Source organism: Mustela lutreola, chromosome 10 (genome assembly GCF_030435805.1).
Source record: "Mustela lutreola isolate mMusLut2 chromosome 10, mMusLut2.pri, whole genome shotgun sequence".
Taxonomy (NCBI): domain Eukaryota; kingdom Metazoa; phylum Chordata; class Mammalia; order Carnivora; family Mustelidae; genus Mustela; species Mustela lutreola.
Window position 1 is genome coordinate 1,702,242 of NC_081299.1, and position 23,551 is coordinate 1,725,792.

Here is a 23,551-nt window from a genome sequence, read left to right on the forward strand (position 1 = left end):
GAAAGAGAGCGTTTCACACTGTGCCGGCGAGAGCGAGCCTCTCTAAAGAGGGTCAGGGCAGCGGGCCCAGAAACCAGATTGACTGGCCACAGCGCTAAATTACTCACACAAGACACACATTGTCTGCCGTGCCAGCTCCCGGAGGACCTGCTTTCTCTTTCTTTCCACTCCGAGCGGGGGGCGGGGGAAGGGGTCCGAGCGTGGGAGGAGAAGGCAGGGGCTGGCGTGCCTTTGCAAAGGGGAAGGATCATCTTCGGGAACCGAGAGAGGCAGGAGCCCAGTTAATTATTAGCCAGGGCTGTCTGCGGAGTTCAGGAACAGGATGATAAAATTCTCCCAGAGCCCGGCCGTGGCTTTGCACCCAGCAGATTCGGGCGAGATAATGTCCTACCAGAGTTAATAACTGAACAGGCCCGGGAGAGGGGCCGGCTCTGACACAGCTTTTCAAGGCAACCATCCCCAACCGCCGTCACCCGTTCCAGGACGGTGCCCCCAGGCAGGCGATGTGCATGTGTGAGCGTGTGTGCGCGTGTGCACACGTGTGCACGCGTGTGCGCGTCTCGTCTGCGTGTTGGCGGGCATCACCTCCCCACCATGCGTGAGCCTTCCGTAGTCCCCCAGGAAAGCCAGCTGTCCTCTGGGCTTAAGAACCCCAGGACACACAGGGTCAGGGTAGAATGCGGATCCCGCTGTTGGGGGCTCCTTGGGGGAATAAGGGGGCGGTTGTGCTGGCCACAGATGTTTGGCGCAGAGGTAATAATGAGCCTCTCCTGAAAACCACTGACCACGTAACCTCAGACAATGAAAGCCCCCGGGTCGCTCTTGGAAGACAGGCTCGCCTGCTTCTCCGGACGCAGCCTCACTCGAGCCCACGGGAACTGGCCTGCAAGTGTGCCGTTCTCCAAGCGCGGCCCACGCGGCTTTCCGTCTGCAGGGCCTCCCTCCATGGGTCTCCGTGGTGCCGGGTCCTGCCAGCCCTCCCAGCTGGTTCAGACCGGGCCCCTCCTGAGATGTGTCTCCACCGCGTGGGCACCAGAACCGTCGTTGGCGTCTGCCGAGCTCAGCGGCACACGGGCCACCTCCGAAGGTCTCTGCTCCCGTCCTCTGTGCGCTCTGCGCCCGGTCAGCTCAGTGGGCATTAGACTAGCTCGTGCATGGCCTGGACCAGCGCAGGGAGTGGCAGAGGGGTTGAGAGAGCTGGGGCCGGCGGCAGGTGCCGGGGCCCAGGCCTTAGGAACACCCGACCTCACCACGCTTGGGTCCTGCTGCCCACCCGGGCTGGCTCTTGGCCGCCTGAGAGGCAAGGGTGACCTCTGGAATGGTCTGGAAGGGCCCAGCCTCAGAAGCATTTCCTGTTGGTGCTGGGCAAGGAGGTTGCTCAGTCCCCTGGGGGCTCCCAGGGTGTCCAGGACCAGGGCAGCTCTGCTGTCCCAGTGGTGGATAGAGCTCCTGGGAGGCCGGGCAGACAGCGATGCTGGGACAGATGTGACATGGAGGCACAGAGGCCAACACCCCCACCTCTGTGGGCCAGAGCCTTGCTGTCATCTCTGAGAGACAGGCTGCTGGGCAGGAAAGGGCGGCTGGCTTGGGGGGAACACCGGCTCCCAGCAAAGCCAGCAGCGGCCAGCGCTCAGTGCCAGGACGCTCGACGGGCAGAGTCAAGTCAGGCAGAGCCCATCTGGGGAGCAGACCGCACTTCCCACCGTAGTGGGGCCAGTGGTCAGCGGGCAGGTCCAGCCCTGGAGTGCCCGCGGGCCACAGCCAATGTCTGCGTTAGACCCACAACTCTAGAGTGAAGGAGACATCAGAGAAAACTCCAGGCCCGCGGCCTCGGTCATGCTCGGAGCTGTAGGCGGACAGTGTCGACACTCAGGACGCGGAGGCGTGGACGCAGACCCTCCAGGCCCCGGCGCACACGGCCTCAGTAAGTCCCTCAGCCCCTCTGAGTGCCGGCCTCCGAGCGCGAGGGAGATGACCCACCCGGATGATGGATGTGCGACTTCCGTGCACGATGCGAAGTGCTGTCTGGACGCGTTGTCTTTGTGAAAATAAGGGAAGAATGCAGAGTCTGCATCATGGGGAACCCTTTGTCCCGAGTGGACCCGGTCTAAGAACACTGTATTTTCCTCAGTAACAATGAAGAGTCACTGCCAGGCCATCACTCACGGAAAAGTCTGGCCTCAGACGCACGGTGCTCCCCGCGCTGCTCCCGAGGCTCGGGGGCAAGACAGGTGCTTGGCGTCAGTCCCCTTCCTGCTCAGCTCTGAGCTGGTAGAGCCCGAGCACCGTGGGGCCCACGCACAGGCACGCACACGCACACGCACGGGCACCGGCACGGACGCAGGCGAGCGTGCACATTTGCTCCCACACACACAGGCGGGCCTGAGCAGGTGTGATGTGCAAATTCCCTCTCCTCTCATTCCGAGTCCCAGGACCTGGGAGCCCCTCCCGGAGTCGGCCAGGTGTGGAGAAGCGCGGGCAGGACGTGCCTGACAGGACAGAAAGCGACACAGGAACTCTCTGGAAGGTGGCTTGCCACACTTCTGTTCCCAGGACTTCAGGACACCCGCTGCTCCCCGACGGAAGCCTGCGGACACGGCGCTGGCCCTGGGTTGTCACCGGTAACCCCCGGGGCTGGGCTTCAGGGGCAGGTCCTGGGACCTTGAGCTCAGGTCCCGTTGGGCCCATCCCCCCACAGAACAAGCAGCCCAGAGGAAGAGACCGTCTGCCGGAGGGAGGCCCGCTGCCCCCACTCTCGGGCCTGAGGGCGTGTCCCCAGCTCCAGGCAAGCCCGGGTTCTCAGGTCCCTCTTTTCCCTGCAGAAAGCATCTCCCTACCCCCCGCCCGCATGAGGGTTGAGGTTCTCAGCCCCGTGTCAGCAGTCCCTCTGTCCTTGGTGGGAGGGCTTCAGGGGGCGTGGGCTATCTGCTTAGAGTTAGTCCTGGGACCTCAGGTTCCTCGGCAAGTAGGCCTTGCTCCCTGGCTACTATGCGGGGCAGAGTCCGCTCTCTGCCCCGGCTGACCTCCAGAGTCACTGGGAGACGTCACCAACATTGAAGCTGGGGCCCTGGCCCAAATCCACGATGGGTGGTGGGCCTGGATATGGACATTTTACACGGCCCCTGGGTGTTTCCTGTCTGTAGCCAGAGCAGGGGTCGGGACCCGGAGTCCCCCAGCCCCAGCACCGTGGCCACACTCTGTCCTCTGCCTTTTCTGCACCGGCCAGCAACCGCTTGGCGGACAGTTTCCACATCTGGAATTGGGGGCATTCTGTCTCCAAAGGGGCCTGGAAAAAGTGTGCAGCCAGCTCGCCCTGCCCCGGCCGCCCAGGGACGACCGCTCTCAGCATGGGGGACATTCGGACGGGCCATCGAAGATACTACCCCAGGGGCTCCCAAGAGCAGGCGTGTGCCGGACGGCTGCCTCGGTCCCCAGCCCAGGAGTGCGCCGTGTCCCCTGAGTGACCGGATGAAGCCAGGAGTGCGCCGTGTCCCCTGAGTGACCGGATGAAGCCTGGATGACCCTTCCCGTCTCTGCCTCTGCCAGACCGAAGGCCTCTTTCTACAGTTAGGGAGTCCCCACCCGGGCACAGCCGGGGGACAGCTAATCAGGGCGCGGCTTACAGAGTCCTATCGATCCTGGCGGTGAGCAAACACTTCCCGAGCGGGAGCTCCCATTGCCTCCCGCCTGAGACCAGAGCCACTGGTGAGCCGAAGTCCACCCTTTGTCTCCGCGCCGTCCCCAGCCCCGGCGTGGCACGTCCCCCCACCGCTGGGCCAACACCTCACTCCTTCTGCTCGAAAGAGGAAGGGGAAGGTCTTTCTGGCATCAGACTTGGCGGTACTAAACCTGGGTAAAAGTGCTTGTTTTTTTGTTTATTTTCTTCTTTAGATCAAATTAAACTCACGCACAGCCTGCTTTTCGTCTCACGGGTCGCAGGGAAATACCAGTCGGTTCGGCTGTCTGGACCACATACTAATAACCGCAACCTCCGCAGCGAATTTCTCTCACAGACACGCGGCCCTGGGCGCAGACGTGCGCCCAGAAGGAGGAGCCGCCCGGCCGCCCGGCTCTGGCTTTCCGTCCCGCGTCTTTTCTCGACAGTGCGCATGGATGAAGCAGGATGCTGGCTTTCCAGCTCCGTCCCCCGTCTCCAATATTAAGATAAACGGGAATCACTTTCGAAAATTTAAAATATAATAGAAAATCCATTTCACCAGTCCGCCCGTCAAGAGACTCGTCTTTTGGGGAAGCTCTCGTGTCAGGGAGAAAGGCAACCATACATCACCCGGCCCGGCCCCTCAAATAGATAATCAATTTCCCTGAAAGCATCAATAATCAGAGTGGACATTTATTGCCCCTCGGATGGTTTATCTTTGGGGCTGGGGACAGCCGGGCCGTGATGAATACCAAATCTGCCAGGGGACGCAATTAAATGCCGGAAGGTAAAGGATTTTATATCGTGCACCAAAAAGCAATCAAATTCATAATTGAACTCCATTGCATGAAATCGGGCAGAAATAAATACAGCCCCCCCAAAGCGTATCACTTGAGCCCCGTGTGAGAGGTCAGGCAGTGGTGTTGCCGACACTTCATTTCCTTATCCCCCTGGAGGCCTTCGCCTGCCCCTTCCCCGGGCGCCCCAGCCTGCGAGTGGCCCACAGTCTCCCTCCCAACCTGCCCAGGCTCGCCGGAGAGAAGGCGCTTTCCCTGTCCAAGCTGGCTTGCCCTGGCCTCTGCCGAGTGTGCTCCCCCCTGCCGTGCGCGCTTCCCCCGGCTCCTGCTTGAGGGACCAGAAAGCAGAGGAGTTCCGCTGACCAACCGGTGGCCTGTGAGGCTCCGTGGGCTCCGCAGGACCAGACAGTGAGCCCCGCCACACGCCCTGGGGAGAGAGGCCCTCACCGCAGGGCCATCGGGGTCCCTGCCCGCAAGGTGACCCTGAGCTGGTCCAGCATGGGTTCTGGAAGAGGCTTGAAAATCAGCATCTGGGGATTCTTGACCCTGGAAAATTTGCTCCTTCCCGTTGGAAGAGCATCTCAGGGCCTCTGGCCGCGGGCTGCGCTGGGCAGACACCACGCTCGTCTCAGAGCAAAAAGCCTGTAGGGCCAAGGGGCGTCGCCTCTCCAGCCGGTCACCGTAGTGGGGGGTGGGGGGGGCCCATTCGTTCCAGCAAAGGTCTGCGTGGGCTTCGGGAACCTGATTTTCCAAAGAGCCTTGAAAATGTTAGCGTTTAAGGTCACATACACTTGGCAAAATGCGGCTTTTAGTTTGGAAGAGAAAGAGGCATAAAGGGCATTTTGGACACAAAATAGCTCTTTAAAACAGCATTTTGATGAGTTAAGTATAAATAAATCAGAAACACACGGATTTCATTTCCTTTAAAATACCCGCGGGCTCAAACACTAGCGGGAAAAGCGCCTGGCGAACGCGGTTTGGGAATCTGACAAACCCAAATATTTTGAAGAGGTTTCTGAAATGTTTGCAGCCAGGTCTGCTCGCCCGTCCTGCCTTCCGTGAGCCCCGGGTGGGCTCCTCCCCGTCGGCCCCCGTCGGCCCCCGGCGGCCGGGCGGGTGTGCGTGCGTGTGCGTGTGTGTGTGTGTGTGTGTGTGCACGTGCGCACCCAGGGAGACAGAAGCAAGGGAGATGGGGAAAGAGGCGTGCTTTTGGACTTACAGATTTTTAACTTGGTCTTGACATGGAATGGAAAAAAATTAAAAAAAAAAAAACAAAAAACCCCAATGAGAATTCTACTTGAAGGAGACAAGAAAAGGCTCCATCTAAAATGGGCCCTGGCAGGAACTCCGCACTGTCCACTCGCTGCTGGAACATCTGGATCGACGGTGGGAGGTCCAGCTCCGTCCCCGGAAGGTCCGAGCCGAAGGACAAGCTCCTGGAGGACAGACAAGCCCTCGGGGACAGCCAGACGTGTGGCCCCGCACCGTCGTGGACATCCGCCCTCCGCCGCTGGCCTGGCACTCATCGTGGTCTTCTTTCCCTCCATAGGAACCGAGCGGATTCGGTGGGGATGGTTTTCCTGTGTCCGTGCCGCGGGGTATAGTGGCAGCCAGCCGGGACCCTCCGGGTGGCCACTTCCGGGACGGGGCTTGGTCTGCGCAGTCGGCCAGGTCCAAGGACATGTGGCAGCAGCTCAGGAGCCGGGACTTAGGACTTCCTTCTGGTCCAGAACCAGGGGACAGCTGGCTAGTGTGGGGTCCTCCAAGGAACCCCTGGGAACAAGTTTGCTGAGCCTCCTACTACCTAAAATACATACAAATAAAAGAAGAGCCCTTCCGTTCCGCAGACCCAGGAAGTTCCGGGAGGTCACTCGGATTCCCAGAGGCTACTCCGCACTTTCATGAGCTGCCGAGACGCGGGGCGTCCACGGGAGACCCGGAAGGGCCCCAGGCACATCGCCCTGCCGCCGCTCCCAACACGGGGCGCTCGTGCTGAACCTCCGCGGCCCGGTCGCTCAGGTGGACGCCAGCCCGGTTCTTGGGGTGAGCGGGCCGTGCGCACACGCGGCCTGCGGCCCGGAGCTCTTATCTGCAGCATCTGGCCCGGGAAGGCCGTCTTCGTGTCTCCGAGACCAAACTGCTCCGTCGGAGACATAAACAGAGACGCTGCCTGCTGAAGGGCCGCCCTGAGCCATCCTTCCCCACAATGTTCCTCTTGGCATCCGATGAGAAAAAAAAACTTGCAATCCATACTCGAAGTTGGATTTTTTGATTTTCTGCAGAATTGGGCTCCGAGCATTTAATAACAAGGCTCCTTACTGCTCGGCCTCCAAATTTATAATAAAAATAAATATTTCCCCTTCCTGATGCAGAAGGCCGTGCCGACCGCAGCCAGGAGCTCGGACGCACGAAGGCGCCCGCACCGTGAACCCCGGCGCGGCCTCGCACAGCCGTCCGTCCCTGCACGGGACCCCCGCGATCCAGAACGTTCCCTGCTGACAGGCGGGTCCTTCACCCAATTGTGCGGCCGATCACAGGCCGACGCCTTTCTCTCCAAGACCAAGACAGGACAAAGCCTCAGATGACTAATTACTCAAATACAGTGTCTTTTGCTAATTGGATTGGTTAATGTTAGTTAATAAGGCACTTTAAGGGTAGGGATGGGGTATGAAAGAGGCAATTCATACTGTAATAATAGGCTAATGACCGCCAGCGACCGGCCGGCCAGCGGACGCGCTCTCCAGGTCCTCCGCCGACTGTTACAAGTCCCTTTGCCGGAGCCGACAGAGCCGCCCGAGAGGCCCCGCAGCCTGCGCCTCCGGTGCCCGCTGACTGCCGCGGGAGTCAGCCCTGGAAGGAGAAAGTGAAGCCTGTTATTTCCATTATTTATGAAGGAGCCTCTGGTTAGGCAGCCGGGAGCAGGAACCAGAGTCCCGCGTCCTGGTCCCGAGGCCAGAGGCTTGGCTGTTTTACTCAGTGACCCCGGGCAAGCTCCTTGACCTTCGCAGGCCCCAGTCAACTCAGCTGGAAAATTGGGTAAAAAGATTGTGGTGTCGTTCAGGCGTGCGCCGCTGAGCAGAGGTGCTCGGAGCGGCACAACTGAGACAGCCCGGAGCTCAGGGACGGGAGCGTGACCAGCATCCGCCGCCCGCTCTCGCCGAGGCAAGGAAAGCAGGACCTGGGCGCCCACAATCGGACCCTGGCACCTGGACTCGGCCCCGACTCTGGGAGCAGCTTGGTGGCGGCCGGAGGCCAAGCGCCCTCGCCGGCTGTGGACCGCGGCACAACCCGCTCGCCGGTGGCGCTCCGCACCCACGGGGGCCGGCCTGCAGGAACTCGCACCCAGGCGGCCCCGTTCATTCCCCATCCAGCTCTGGGGTTCGAGATGCGGCCTCTTTGCTACATTCAAGTTTTACAGTTTGATTCAAGAAAACCCTCCTTTCGGGAAATGAGAGAAAAGAGAATCACTGGCCAGGAGGCTGCCCCCATCCCGGCAAGGCTGGTTCGGCCTGCGGGATGTCCTCCAAGGAGAGCCAGAGGGAGGCTCCGTCCCCATCGGCTGGCGCCCCCCGGGGCACAGGAGCATGCGGTTTCCGGGGGAGGGAGGCGGACGGATGAAGGCCGCCCAATTCGTCTGCTTTGGGAAGGGAAGCGTCTCCAGCGTGGAGTGAGGAGAGGACGAAGGACACCGAGGTCCCTGCCTCCGCCTGCACGCCCCACTCATGCGGCCCACGCTGACCCTTGACCAAGGGGGCTTGAGCTGCGCGTGTCCACGCAGACGTGGGTTGTTCTCCGTAAATACGGCACCGCACCGTAAACCTATTTATTGTTCCTTCTGCTTTTCTCCAGAGCGCGGTCTTTCCTCTCGCTGACTGTACGGTGCGATTTCAGACTGTAAGGCCTGCGACACGCAGAACACGGTGTGAGCCGCCGGCTCGTGCTCCCGGTGAGGCTTCCCGCCAGCACACGCCGCGAGTAGTCACGTTCGGGGGGAGACAACAGTGACACTCAGAGTTTCAGGGGGTCGGTACTCCCAACTGCCGTGTTTTTCAGGGCTGAACTGTGTTAAGTACACGAATGTGCGTCCATGAGGACCATTAGCCGAACAGATAACCCACCTGGAGGCCGTACGGACAAAGCGCTTCGCATCTCCCGGGACTGCTGCCCGTTTCGGTGCCCAGCAAGGAGCCTGTGCCCCCCCCCCCCGCCCCGAAGAGAGCTCATGGCCCAGCTGAGACCAGAGTCTAGAACGGGCCAAAGACTGACTGGACCGGGGCTTTCACCGTGCTCCCCATCCCGAGGGCTCGGAAACAGAAGCTGGCCTGCAGAGGGAAGGCAGGCCACGTAGAGGCCGGCCAGGTGTCCAAGGAGAGCGGTGTCCTTGACCAGGAGCCCAGCCAAGCCCCCAGGACACAGTCCCGCCGCGTCTACCCCAGCCGTCCAGGGTCCTCCCCAGGCAGGGGACTCAGGCGCACACCCCTCCCGCTCCCCTGTCCCTGCTCTCTCTCTCTGGAGTGGGGCACAAGCTGGGCCCCCCACACCCACCTGGCAGACCACAGCTCTCTTGTCAGTCTGGAAAGAACCAATAAATTACGCAGCCGACCCCAATCCCCCAGCTCTAAGAATAGAGTTTTAAAAATCCAAATGTGTCCAAGAAAATTCCTGAAAATGTGGTCGATGTTTTCCCGAGCCTCTTGTTACCCATGCTTGGGGCTAGAGCCCACGTGCAGACAAGCTCCTTGGAAGGGGCTTCCCCACCGACCAGCTCACGGGGTCCTTGGGGAGACGCATGTGACCCTCGGGCTCCCTGGCGGTCTTCCCACACCCCCAACGGCCCAGGGGAGCCCCTCCTCTCTGTGCCTCTGTGTGTCCCTCCTGAGCTAGTGGGAGTCATCTTCCTGAGTGCACCCCCCCGGACAGACAGTGACCTTGTCACATGCCACGGACAGGCACGCACACAGCCAAGGAGCTCCTCACCGCCCCCCCCCCCCCCGCAGGGCTCCCACCCCAGGGAATCTTGTCCAAGCCACAGGCCGCCCTTGCTGTGGTCTCGAGGCTAATCCGAGCGCTTTCCCATCCAGACGCCGCCAGGGTCTGTGAGCTCAGTGGTTCTTTCCAGTGGCAAGAAAAGCAGGGCTACCAGGACAGAGGAGGGAGGAGGTGTCCCGGTGCACACTTTTCCTGAGGCTTTTGACTGCGGCTAGATGCGGGCCCCCGGTCGGCGGTGGGGTTCAGACCCCATTCTCAGATCTCGGGGTGGGGGAGGACGCTGTTCTCTTCCCTAGAGCAGCGACAAGACCCCAGGACCCGCGCGTGCACCAGCCACCTCTGCAGGGTGGGGTGAGGCGAGGAGGGAGCGAGAGGCACACACAGGCGCTTGGGTACGTGGCACGTGCTTCGAGGTGTCCCCGTGGCCGCGGTGGGACGTGGGGCTGTCTGGTTCCCAGGGGCCCCACCCCCACCATTAAGTCAAATCGCTGGAGGACCACTCCGGGCACGGAGCTCTGCAGCCGGGGGTCTGCATCCCCGTTCTGGCGCTCCAGGCGGCTCCCCGGAGGGCCTGCCAGGGCCCAACGAGTATGGCGGTCCAGACCCCCGAGACACATGTGTGCCCCGTGGAGGAATTCATAGTGAGGATACGTCCCCACCCCAAGGTCCAGGCCACCAGCCCCGCCCGGGGAAGAGACCCCGCCCCATCCCAGGGAAGCCTGGTGGTTGGAGGTAGACGTTCCCGACGGCGGGTGGGGACGTCCTCGGGGCCCATTCCGAGCCCTGTCCTTGCTGGAAAGCAGACAGGGGCACCGTGGAGGAAAGGAACCCGAGCAGGGAGGTTTCCAACTGCGTCCGATTTCACAGCCTCCTTCCCCGGCGGGAGGCTGCAGCTGGGAACGTGCCCCCCGCGGGCCTCGGCTGCAGCTGTTGGCAGGATCCGGTGACCTTGGGAACGCTGCCCGCGCAGCGCGCCGGCCCCACTCTCCCACCTGCCTGAACGGTCATCCCACGGCGGCCGCAGGCCTCGGGCGTCCCTGGTGACAAACCACCGGCATCTCTTCCGGGTCCTGCCTCAGCGGCTGGACGCTGGCAGAGAGAGAGCGGGCCAAGCCGCCCGGGGGCCGCAGAGCCGTCTCTGTCCACCCGAGGCCCCTGTTCCCACGGAACTCTCAGGAAGCCCGCGGCTGGACCAGAGGCTCCAGGACATGGAGACCCGCTCCCGCCCCGTCCGCTGGCCAGCCGCGTCTGCCGTGGGCCGCAGTCGACACACTGCTTCTGTGAAGGGCCGGAGAGTAAACTCATCAGGCTGTTGGGGCCCCATGGGTCTCTGTCTTATACTCTTCTTAGTTTATTTTTACAACCCTCTCATGATGCAACTTAGCCTGGGCGGCTCCTCGATGGCCTGTGGCGGGTGACCGCCGGGAGGCAGAGCCATTCCGCCGTAAGCAGAACCTTCACCTGCGTGCTTGTCGGAAAGTAAAGGAAGACGGGCTGGCCCCGTCGCCGTGCGCGGTTCTCATCGCTGGGGTGGCCATGGACGGCACAGATGACACTGGCTGGGGCATTTGAACCCATTTTAGAGATGGGGAAGTTGGAACCGTTGGGTTAGCAAGAGCTCCGGGTCCTGAGATGGGCTGCGGGGCTCGGAGCAAGGGCTGGCGCTGAGCCTGGGTTCCCTGTGTGTGCCCACGGCTGCTCCGCGCTCTGGGAAGGCACCAGAGGGGCGAGGGTGGGGCTCGTGCTGCTGTGAGCCTGGAAGCCCCTGAAAGCCTCCAGAAGGGCAGGCGGCCGGAGCCCTGGGTCTGGCCCAGTCCGGGAAGTCTTCTGGAAGTCCCCAAGCACAGCTTGAGGCACCCGACCCCCCTCCTGAGCTGGGCACATCAGGGGTGTAGTGTGGGGGGTGCGGCCAAACCCGGCTGGTGCGGCTGCCCTCCAGGGGCGAGGCCGGCCTCGGGGTGCCCAGCTCGGCGGTGGTGGGGTGATGCTGCCGGATTCCGAGGGCTCCCTGTTTTTCATGGCGGATCAGCTCGGAATTCCCGCCACAGCTGGTGCTGTAATCGGGTCCCATTAAGACAGTGTGCGGTCGTGGTCGGCGGCTCACTGCCTCCCCTGCCCGGTCTCGGGTTAGCGCAGCAACTGTAACTGAAGCCCCGGGCACTCGGGCGGCCGTGCTGTCTCCTCCCCACAGATGGGAAACATTGTGGGCGAGGAAGCCGGGGTCCTTCCCCTCATGGCCCGCCCTCCCCGCCGCTGCCCCCACCAGGTCTCTGGATGGTACCAGAGCCGTGCAGGCCCGGCCAGCCGATGGCTCGGAGCCTGTAGGCCCAGGACGCTCTGTGACGCTGCGCAGGGCACTCGGGCTCTCGGAGCTCAGCATTCCCAGGGACGAGGCCATCAACACGGCCCTCTGAGGAGCCCCAGGGAGTGTCCCTGCAACCGGGCGTGGAAACGGCTGTCTTTTAGGTTTCTCTGACTCACGCGTGCGCCGAACCCCGTGAGAGAGAGTCCACAGATGTTTGCTGAATGAATAAATGGGATCAAAGACCAAGCTGGTGCGGCCAGAATTTGATGGGAGCGGGGGGGGGGGGGGCTTCCGTCCTCCGGGTCATTGCCCCGCGGGGAGGGTAACACGCGGGGGGCTACAATTTCACGTCCCTCCCCGCCTCAAACCCGGAAAGTGCTGCCCGACGTTTTTAAGGGAACTAAAATTCAATCCTCCTCTGAGACGCGGAGTGGTGGTCCTCACTCTCCAACGGACTCTCCCAACGATTCCAGGTCACTGCGAACCCCCGTGAGACGGGTGGGAACCCACAACCCAAAACCTGGGGGACACGCGGCAGCTGAGGGGAACTCTGGCATCCCCGACCTCGGGTCTCGGGGGTTTGCAGCTGGAGTGTCAGGGTACCCATGGGCTGGAGATCTATGACCCCTTCTTATCCACTTATGATTATTAAGGATAATCTTAACAAACACGTTATCAATAGGCAGGGTCAAGTTGAAGCGCATTAATATGATTCTGTCGATACCCGGGTTGTTTCCATAACTGAAAAGGGTTGAGCATAGGACAAATGTGCACATAGAACCAATAACTGACCCGTGATTTATGCTCCCTCTTGGGGGACACCAAGGTGCACAGTGCCCCTGGGGTCTCCGAGGTGGCTTCCCTGGATGGGCTGTCACCGAGCGTCCATGGGGCAGCCGTGCCTCCTCCCCGGGCTGACGGCACCCAGCATGCTCTCCAGACGTGCTGCAGGAGCAAAGCGAGGGGCGGCCAGCCCGTGCCCAGGGGCGGGGGACGTGGTGTTCAGACCCATGTCGGGAGAGCCCCCTCCTCCGCCGTGCCACCCGCAGTGCCCTGTTGATGCCAGGAAGTGGGGGGATGGGCGCCAAAGCCGAGGTGTGCCTTGTGTGCGGCTAACACTCAGGAGGGACAAACAATGTCCCGGGTCTGCCTGGAGACACCGGGGCCTCGGAATGTGAAAGAAGGTTCTAGAACATCTGGCCAGGCTCTGTGAAGACTGTGCTCTCTCCAGCCTCTGGGTGACTGCTAGAGAATGGAGACAGGTAGCCGTCAGGGCCCCCTTCATTTGTCCTGGCAGAGCCTGGTGCCCTCGGCTCTTTGAAGCGCTCACAAAAGCCCCATCGGGCTGCCGGGCCTGGCATTGGCATTACTTGGTCCCACTGTCCCGGAGGCATGTGACCGGGAGACATAGACACTAGGCTGTGTGTGACTGTTGCGTCGCGTCCTCGTCAGGGGTCTTACCCCTAACACAGAGCCGCCTCCTGGCACGGCGGCCTCCTGCAGTGACCCAGCTGAAGGGCTCCTACGACAGCCGGCTGCCGGCGCTCCAGCCGGGGGCAGGGTGCCTGTCCCCCTGCAGCCTGGGCTGACATACACTGAGCCTGGCCTCCTGGTGTCGGGGTTGGGAGCCCCGCCTTCACCCCGCAATGGTTCCGATCCTCCTGGGGGTCCCAGTCTGTCCTCCCCTAGGCCACAGGACACAGAAGGTGCTGGACTTTGTAACCCCAGACCTTGGTGTCCGATCCCCACCCTGCCTAGGTGCCCAGCCGAGCAAGGAGAGATGCCTCATCCCGTGGGGCCCGGGCAGGAGCTCCAAGCCCAGGCTCGAGGGGAGCAGCAGTGGATACTCCAGCCCCCACGATTGCACAGAGCTGCTCTGGGCACAGGGTCTGGCCAGGCTGATCCACCCCACTCTGACCTCTGCCGTCCCCTCCCCACTGTGGGGCTGCCGGGGGTGGGGCTGCCCAGGACAGCATCTCGGTGATCCGTGCACAGAGGGCTCCCGTATCCACTGACCCTAGTTATTGGGTCAGGGTCGTCTGCAGCATACGGCTGTTCCTGCTCCCAGACAACCATGGTGGGGCCTCACCCCTGCTCTTGCCCGAGGAGGCACCTGACCCGGTGGGAGCAGGCCCACTGGCCAGCAGGGTGAGGAGAACATTGAGACAACACATTCCCTCCCAGGCGTGCACAGCAGGCCCCGGAAACATTCAGAGCGATACAGGACAGAAGCAACAGGATGGCGGCTAAGGTCACAGGGTCTCACCAGAACCACCCACGTTCTGTACTAGGTCTCCCCCATCAGCCCCGCACCCTGCCCCCACAGGGCCTGGGATTCCCCCCGAATCCACAGAGCCCCTCAGCTCCTGGCTCTTCTCCTCTGGAGCCCAGGCCGTCAGAAGGAAGCCCCAGCCACAGACCTAGGAAACGACAGCCCTGCAGAACTTTCTCCCCGTTTCGGGGGCGCGTGTGTCCTGCTCCCGGAGCTGGCTTCTACAGGGCTCCTGGACGCACCCGAGCTTCCCTTTCTAGTGCTGAAAGTTATGGCTTGTCGTGAGTCATTGATTGGAAGTGCCACACGTCACCCAGCCCTCATGATTTACACGCTCTTCCTCTGCAGACATCAATCTTCCGGAAGCAGGAGGAGGAAGCTGTCCAGCAAGGGCCAGGTGCAGCCCTGGGCAGGCCTCTCCTTAAGACCAGGGCCTGTGGAGGCCATCCTGGGCCCTGCCCTCTTGTCCTAGCCTGGCAGAGCAGCGGCTCAGAACCCGGGCCTTGGCTGCTGATGTCCGCGTGGAACCAGCAGCCTTCTCTGGGCAGCTCTGCCCAGTCGGGACCCCTGCCCGGGCTCCCTTGCTGGTCTGGACCACCAGCCCTGGAACTCAGCCTGGCATGGAGCTACAGCCAAGGAAGAAGGGCAGGGGTCCCCATGGTCTAGGACCCTGGAGACCTGTCCTACTCCAAGCTGAGCAGCCTCTGTGGGGTGGCATGGGGGGGTCCTGAGATCAGGAGCCACCCAGTGTACCCCTGGAAGGAGCCCTGTGTCTGGCCGTGTGGAGAATTCAGAGCCTCGGTAGGAACAGCCCAAGCCCCCCAGAGATTGCATGTGCTAAGCTGGGGGTAACCTGCACTCTCCCCTCTCTGGAAAGGGAGCTCTGGGGGGCAGTCCAGAGAGAGAGGGAATCCTTGCAATCACAGCCCCGGGGAAGGTGGTCAGTCCAGGGCCTGTCCTCCACTCTGTGCACGTTGCCATGGTGTCAGATGCAGGGGAGAGGCAAAGTCCCGGCCGGGGCAGGCCGAGTGGGCCGCTGCTGTGCGTGCCTGTGTCCTGCAATGCCGCCCTGAGGAGGAGGCCCTGGGGAGGGCAGAGCGGGCCTCTGCCCAGACCAGAGGCCGGCAGGAGTGAGAGGCAGGGCCTGTCACCCCGGGGCCTCCAGGCAGCCACAGCCTCCGAGTGGCCTCTGATTCTGGGTCACGGACCGACTGTGCACACAGGGAGCATTTGCACTGAGGCCAGCTGGGGAGCTGGGCTGGTAACAGGGTGACTCTGGGAGGGAGCGGGGAGCCCCTCGGTGGGTGACATCACCTTTATCTCTGGGCCTTTTACCTGGAAGACACATGGTTGTGATGGGAGCCCTGCCCTGTCGAGGTCTGGGTGACCTGGGATCAGAGGCCAGGGAGCCCCACCCCCACCCCGCGTGGAACCTCTGTCTCTCCTGGCCCAGCCCTGCCCTCCCACTGTGCCCCCGTCCCACAGGCCCCAGTCCACCCTCGCAGGCCGTGCAGCCGGGGCTCAGATCCCTCTGTGCACGTGCAGGAGGGCCGCTCGGCCTCTCTGGGCTTCTTCTGACTCCCACAGAGAGCCCACGGCCCTTCAGGAGGCCTGTTCTAAGTGTGCCTGAGTTCATGGGCACCTGCTGCTCAGCACAGCCCATCCATCCGCCCTGGCCACCACCTGCATCCAGATTCGCCTCTGCCTTCAGATGCAAATCAGAAGGCTGCCTGCCCTCCAGGACACCCAGGATGGAGCCCGCGGGGTTCTTCCCTGCCCTCTGCCAGCCCCACACACCACCTCCTGCTTCAGGAGTCCCTGCTCCCAGAAGGGCCCGTGTGCCCCTCACCACAGGGGCTTCTCAGCAGGAGGCTGGGGGGCTCCCGTTTTCCGAACACCAGGGCTCAGGTTGAGGCTGGGGTCACTTTTGTCCGTTGCCCCAAAGTAGCTGATCCTGGACCTGGTGCCTTTCAAGATTTTGTCTCCAAGGCGTCTTTTGTGGGTGGTGAAGACAATAGGTGTTCGTCATGACATGAGGCCATGAAGTCCTGTCCTCAGGGGACCTCAGGGGGCTGGACAAGGGCCCCGAACATGACGAGGAGGAACTCCAGAGTGGGAATGCCTCCACCCTGCAGGAAGGAAGGTGCAGGCAGGTGGGGGGCGCAGGCAGAGGGCACGTGCCCCCGGCGGGGAGCCGCCAGCGAACAGAGTGTTCCCGGCATGGCTGACAGCAGGCAAGCCGTGCCCGGAGGTTCTGGGTCTGCGCGAGGCCGCGCTGGCCAGGAGCAGGGGTCCGCCCACCGCTCGCTCCGGGGACAGAGCAGGCTGCGGGCCCAGCCACACTCCAGGGGGGTCAGGAGAGAAGGCCTTGTGCCCCGAGCCGAGCTCCGGGCGGGGCCCGCGGGAAAAGCAGGCGGGTTGGGTCCAGATGAGGGCTCCTCGCCTGGGGCTCCGGGGGCAGAGGAGCCAGGTTCCCTTAGCCCCCAGAAGGGCTTGGAAGGTAGGACCCTGCCATTGTCCGCACACTGCTTCCTCTTGCCGGATGTCGGGGTGGGCTCTGGGGGCGTCGTGGGCCGGCCCCTGCGCCGGGGTCCCCACGGAGGCTGGGGAGGAGCCCCCGGGGCCGAGCCGGGGGCCGGCAGTGTCCACAGCCGTGTGGGACCCGTGCGCCTCCGGGGCTGGGTCTTCTGAAGGAGCCTGCGTCCTTTCTCGTGCCGCACTTGACTGTGTAAATATTTTTCTTAGGAGTGAAGAGAGAGCCCGCACTCATGGGTTGGGCCTCGCTCGAAAGAACTGAGAAGTATCTGTTTAGGCATAAAAGCTGAAAACAGTGTCCAAGGCGCCTTTCAAAAAGAATCATTTTTGTAGCTCAACCACAGCCAAGCCGATTTTTTTTTTTAATGCAAAAAATAAATAAATATTACCCCACTCCCGGTCGAGAGCTCAAGAGTTTGTGTCAACACCACCGGAGCCTCCGTGCTGGGAGCCAGGCCGGTGGCTGGGGACGCGGGGCCCTTCCCCGCCCTCGGCGCAAGCCCGTCCCGCTGACCCCTGTGGGTGGCGCCCTTGCCCATGGCGGCAGGGGACGGAGGCGGGGGTTCTGGTTGGCGGGGACGCCTGCAGAGCCTCCCATAGGCCTGCGCAGAAGCTGGGGTCGGGACCAGGGACGTGGACGTAGCGCCTCCCCCAGCCTGAGCTGCAGGGTGCCCCCCGTGCGGCCGGGCACCGGCCATGTTCACCCTATGGGGCTGTAGAGAGTTGGGGGGGGTCGGGCTGCCACACCTGTGGTCTCATCTCTGCGTCCCCGCCAAGGTGGCCTCTGGGACCCGGACTCCGTGTCGTGTGTATGCCCAGAGAGCGGTGTTCGCGGTAGGACTTCGACGAGGACAGAAACCCAAGGATGAGCGCTGTCCTTTAAAACGCCGGTCACACCAGGAGGGGCGGCCGCACAGGTGAGGCCGTGGGCCTCCCAGGCCAAGAAAGGGATGAGCGTGAAACACGGCGGTCCTGTGAGCTCGGACCCTCGGCTTCTCAGGCCCGTCCGAGGGCTCTGTTGCTTGGGGCAGAAACCCTCCCGAGAGGGCAGGCCACACAGAGTCCACGGCCGCTGGCCACGAAGGGGTCACCAGCCTGCGTCTTGACTTGTCTGCCCAGTCTGTGTCTCTAGCAGGAGCCTGACCCCTGGTCCCCAAGAGGCCATCAGAGGGATGGCCTCCACCAACCACCCGGCCCGGGGCCACCCTCTCGGGACCATCCTGAGTCCCCACCCACGGCAGCTCCTTCCGGGGAGGGGCCTGGGAACCCGCTTCCAGCCCACACCCTTGGGGGGAGAAGGCCATCACCAACGAGGGAGAAACAGGTTGGAGGGCGAATGGCTTGAAGGCCGGGAGTGGGAGGCCAGGAAACGGGAGCGTTGGGGGTCGTCTCGGGCCCCAGGCCAGACGGGGGGGCGGGGCTTCCCCGAGTTCCTTCTGGTTTTGGAGGCCGGGGCTCCGTCTGGGGTCCCTCCTATGGGCATGGTTTCAGATGCTTTAATAACGGAGTATTTTAAAGAGAAAGAAGCCTTCTGGGATCCGTTTGTGACACCGACCAGAAAGCTTAGCCCCCCTCGGGGGACCCGCCAGAACTCCAGAGCTGTGAGCGTATGAGATGTCTGTGTGTGTGTGTCTGCTCTGGGCTGACTTTCTGGAGAACAGAGGGTATTTATTTTAAGAGTCAAAAAAGATGTTTTGACCAACCCCACTTAGCTCAATCCTGGCACCGAGACCCAGGAGAGAAGAGAAATGCTGGAGGTCAAACCTCCCTTTTTTGGCTAAAATGCTTAATCAAAACACACCTAATACTTCTGCCGGCTGTGGAGGTGGGGTTGGGAGCGGCCAGCGGCACGCGTGCGGAGGCTCAGCTAGCAAAATAAAGAGGTTTTTCAGCAAAGCAGCAGCCTTGGCGAGGAGGCCGGCCTGCGAGGCTCCAGGAGGGGCGCGTCCGGTGGTTCTCGCCCGAGGTCGGCGGCGGGTGAAAGCCGCGACGGAGGATGAGGAGCGACCCTGCGAGGCTGAGCGTCACAGGCCGGGAGCAGCTGCCGGAACAGGCCTTCCCAAACCAGACAGACCCGGCTCTGGGAGGGGCGTCCTGTCTTCAGAGTCGGGGCCTCTCCCTTCTGTGTCACGCCACGGGGGCGGCCTCCTCCGGGTCACCCGCAGTCCTACCTCTGGGCTCCCAGCAGCCACACCGCACCGGGAAGGGCTCGAGGCCCACCTCAGCAGCGGGTGACAGCCCAGCCCTGTCGGACGCGGCTCGGCACGGCTGCACTCCCGTCCGTCCGGGCCCTCACTCCGTGGGTGGTGCTACCACCTGCCCAGCTAGGGACAGGGTGGTCTGAATGCCTATCGCATGTCCCCATCTGACCATGGACTCCCGGATGGGGGGCCACTGTCCCTGAGCTGGTGCGCAGACCTGAGGGGCAGAAAAGAGCCTCGAGGCCTCGTGATGGGTGATTTCCGGGGAGGTTCCATTCTGCTTGGCTGCCCTTGGCCTCAGATGAAAGGCAGGGCCTCTGGCCACCCTCAGCCCAAGGCTTGTGGGCCCCGGGTGGGTCTGGACAGAGGCCGGCTGTGTAAGGGACAGCAGAGCCCTGGGAGCAAGGCTGCACCGTGCTCTGCCCTGTCTGCTCGGGGTGATGGGGAGGGGGCTGGCGCTCCTCCGAAAGTCTCTCCTGCTGGTGCCCGACCAAGTGTTTCTGCTTGAACCGGGAATGGCCCCTGCGGGTGCCCCAGAGGCCAGTCAGCGAGCCCATGGGACCAAGGCGCCTGCACTGCGGGGACACGGCAGGTGCCACCTTCAAAGATAGAGGCTGCCCTGCAGAGCTGCAGGCTGGGGCTCCCGCCCCAAACTCTCTGTGCTGGGGAGTGGGTAGGAAGGAAGGTCAGTCAGGGCCACCAAAAATCCAAGTGAAACTTGGCAGGGTGGGCGCCCAGGCCGACAGAGGGCCCGACGGGCAGGCGGAGGGTTGTTCCCACCCTGAGCCCAGGACGGAGCGGGTTTGAGCCCAGAGGGGTCCGTGTGCGGCCAGGGGGCTGACAGGACCCGGATGGTCCTCCTGTGCCCTGAGGGAGACGTGCCCTTGTCCTCTCCAGAGCTCTCCGTGACCCGGCCGCTGGGAGAAGAGAGCTGGGGTCAGGCTAGTGCTCCCCGCTATACGCCCTCTTTCCTACCAGGAAGCGGACGGTGTCTTGTGCTGACGTCGGAGCAGAGGGCAGCAGACCCCCGCCTGCAGCCCAACCCGGTGCCTCTGGGCCCAGGACGGGCCGCGGAGGGGTGCCCTGTGAGCAGGTGTCGGCCTAGGAGCACTGCGTGGCAGACGGGGCCGTGCCGGTGGCAGGGACCTCTCCGCTCAGAGGCGCCCCGAGAGGCAGGCTGCACAGGAGGGCCAGGCCTGGTTTCAGCTCAGCCTTTATCTCAGAGACGGACTTTGCTTGAGGCTCGGCTGCCGCATGAGCCACGGGAAGCACCCAACTTCCTTTCGTACTCTGGGGAGCCCCAGGGCCACCATGGGGTGCGGGCATCCTCTCACCAGGCCCGGGGCCGTACCCTGGGCAGGCCACAGCCCTTCAAGCCTCTGTCCCCCTCCGTTCATGGCAGCTCTGGACGGCTGGGGTCAGCTCTCGCACAACAGGTTGGAAGCGTGCAGGGGCTCCGCTCACAGATGGGCACTCAGCGATCACGTGCTGGCCTTGACCTGGGGAGCACACTCTTCTGGGCATTGTGGGGTGACTGCGTGGTGTCCCGAGGGGCCATGACTCAGGCCTCAGGAGTTCCCAGGAGTGGGGCACTCTCCTCCCACGATTGCTTCCCATGGCCTGTGCGATGCCCCAGGGACTACACTCCCCAGGAGATTAAAGCAGGGTGTTCTCCTCCTGGATCGAGTGCCCCCCTCTGCAGGAGGCAGGTCCACCCTGTTCCAGAGACCCCGTAACCCCCATGGAGCCCCCCATGCCGTGTGACGCAGACAGAGGCTTTCATCCTGCTGGTGGCCGTGTTAGGGTGCCGGCCTAGGCGGCACCTCACAGGTGTGTGGACCCCGTCCCTGGCCTTTGAGCGTCGGTGAGCACGACCCCTTTCTGGAAGCCACAGCTCTACTGAGTTTCGGGCAGTCGCTTCCTCTGTCTTCCCCTTTCCCAGGTGACCGAGCCACCAACCAGCCTTCCTGGGTCACGATTTGAATAAAGAACAGATGCCCTAAAGAGTAGAAACACAGGGCCCGCTTGTTGGCCGGACTCGGCCCCCAGTATCCAGGGCCAACCTCCCACAAGCCCATCTACCACAGCCCCCGGGCCGGCACCTAGCGACCTGGCCCCTTGCGGACGCCCCGGGGGCCTCGCCAGCCTCCGTGGTGCTCACCTTCTCCAACTCGCTCCCTGTGCGCCTGTAACCTTCCAAACCACAATTTCAGAGTCTATTAAAAGAAACATAAAATCCCCAGCTGCTTAGAATTCTCAGCATTTAAAAATATGACTTACTGTTATTACAGCTGAGCCCCTCACCCGGCCTGCGTGGGCACCGGTGGGCGCGCTGCGCTCCCGGCTTGTCATGGGGGAGAGTGTGGTGTAATTTTAAGGGGATGGTAAATAAAACCTCTGGGTTTGACACCGTTTCTTGTGTTGGTTTTCAAATATTAGTCTCAGTCTCGGTTTCTGTTCTTATGGAAAGGATGTTACGATTTATAGACGCATCCGTGCCCGCGTTTGTGATCCAGAAGAGGGAAAAGCGCGTTTATACAGCTAATTTGTCGGTTTGCCCAGCTTCGAAAGTTCTCTGGGACCCGTTCCTGAAACGCTGTCCCCTGGAGTGGAGCACGGGGGTTTCAGGCAGGTATACGGCTCTCCACGCCGAGCCAAGAAAAGCTCCACGTCAGAACTGTCGGTGGAAGAGAGACCCAGAACGGCTGTACTTTCTCTGCCAACTGACCTGAGCCTGCGGCAGCGGCACAGGGAAGGCCAGAGCTCCCGGCGCTGCCCGCGGCCCATGCTGGAGGAGCCGCTCACCGCCCCTGGAGGGGGCTTCCGAGCCCTGCTGTGGGTGCTGCTGTGTCCTGCCTTTGCCTGATCTCCGCTGAGAAGCTTCCTCCAAAAACCACATCCACTTCCCAGGGGTCTGGGATAAAGGGCCCATGAATGCGCTGCCTGACCCCCCACCTGCGGGCAGGACAGTGGCAGGGAGATGGCGTCCGATCGCAGCCCCGCCAGCCCGCCTCCGCCACCTGCCCTGTCGCCTCCTCCACCCTGGCCCCCTGGGGGGCGGATCGGGCCACTCAGCCAGGCTCTGCCTCCCCGGGTGGCCTGCAAGCCCCACGAGGGCCATACGGTGCCCCACGCCCTCCCGCTGACCCTGTGCGTTGGCGCTGCTCGCAGGCGGGGTCAGAGGGCACAGGGACAGACCGTGGTGCGTCTCGGAATGCTTTCCTGACCCCTTCAACGGTGGTTGGTAGCATGTGTGTCATCCCTTAAGGACCAGGGGGAGCTGCCCAGAGAGGCTCCTTCCCTACAAGGAGCCAGCTGCCTTCCCCGGGAGCCGATGTCCGAGGAGTGGGGTGTCCTTGGTGTTCTCAGCAAACAAGGAAACACCGTTGGTGTAAAGGACATGACTTCCCAACAAGCACCGTCTTCCATATTACAGGGAAGCGACGAGGTATTGCCTTGTCATTTCTGAGAACTTAGGATCTATCCCCACGGCCTGCCGCTGGCGGCAGCTTGAGGACAGCATCCCGGTCCCCAGACACTAACGTCTGTCTCTAACTTGTTTTTCAGCACATGCTGGTGGATGCGGAGGTGTCGTCCCAGGAGGGCTGCATCCAAAAGGTAGGAGAGCTGGTTCCACGCCTCTCCCTCGCCGTGGCCCGCGTGCGACCCCCAGCTCGTGTGCGCGCAGCCGGGTCCGTGGGGCCACCTGCCGCTTGTGGGCGATGCGTCGTGTGTCGGAAGGCAAGCGCGGGACAGGGGTTCCGGGGACGGTAGGACGGTTGTGGTCTGCGCGGTGTGGGCAGGCAGTGGGGCCCTGGCTCCTGACAACCAGGAGAGCCGCCCCCGTGGGAATGCTCAGGCTGCTCAGACGCAGAAGTAAATAAACACGGGTCACGTTGGTGTGACCACCTCCACTGGATGCTCAGTGAGAAGAAAACAGACGGGGAAAGACCACAGTCGGCCGCGAATCGCACAAAGCCTGTGCCCGGGCGGGGCGTCGGAAAGCAGCCGATCAGGTGAAAAAGGAAAGGCATCCACGGGGGGAGCGTCTCCTGCGCTCTCGGGGGCTGATGGCGGTTCCCCGGGTGGCAGATGTTAGCTCGGCAAGATGCAGAGAGTAAACTGGCCCAGAAAAACACCAAGAAACCCAGAAGCCATTCATCAGACAGGGCTCAGGGCCCACCCAGTCTGGGTCACCCCCGCACACACACAAACACAGGACACACGCACTCACACCCAGCGCGGTAGCCAACCCACACTTCTGCGTGTTCCAGTAGAATGAGGACGGCGGTCTCTCTCGTCACGCTGCCCTCAAAACACCACCCAGGAGAGGAGGGGAGTGGGCCCGCCGAGGGTGCCCAGGCCTGGGGTTGTCCCACCGTCTGCGTTGCGGGATGTGTGTTTACAGGGACGGTCGGCCTCTGCTGGGGGGAGCCCGAGGTGCGCCGCAAAGGGACGTCCAATGTCCCAGGTGTCCCCGTGCCCGGCTTGATGGTCTGAGCTGAGGACTCTGGGCTCAGCTTCCATAAGGGGGTGGGGGAGACCTGACCCTTCTCACCAGGTCCAACCCCACAAATACTGATTTTGCAGAAAACCCTGTGAAGGGAAGCATTTTCTGACCCTGCAGTGACTTCCCGAAGGAGCTCTGGCAGGGGTGATCTTGTAGCCAATTCTCGCCTAATAACCCAGGGTCTGTGTCCGTCCAGAGGGTGGCCTGAGGTCTGTCTTCCTTGAAACACGACATCCCTCCCAACAGCCCCCTTTCCCTCTTTTTCTGCCTCTGGGAACAAGGTC

The 23,551-nt window shown here is 62.6% G+C and overlaps 1 protein-coding gene across 5 annotated transcripts in view; it reads left to right on the forward strand.

Moving 5' to 3' along the window:
* The window catches only part of PRDM16 (PR/SET domain 16), a 297,726-nt gene that overhangs the window by 122,281 nt on the left and 151,894 nt on the right, over nucleotides 1-23,551 (forward strand). For all 5 annotated transcript variants that reach the window (XM_059135646.1, XM_059135648.1, XM_059135645.1 and 2 more), the window contains one exon: nucleotides 22,325-22,375. In XM_059135646.1, coding sequence (XP_058991629.1) covers nucleotides 22,325-22,375 — 51 coding nt within the window. The remainder of the gene's footprint in view (nucleotides 1-22,324; nucleotides 22,376-23,551) is intronic.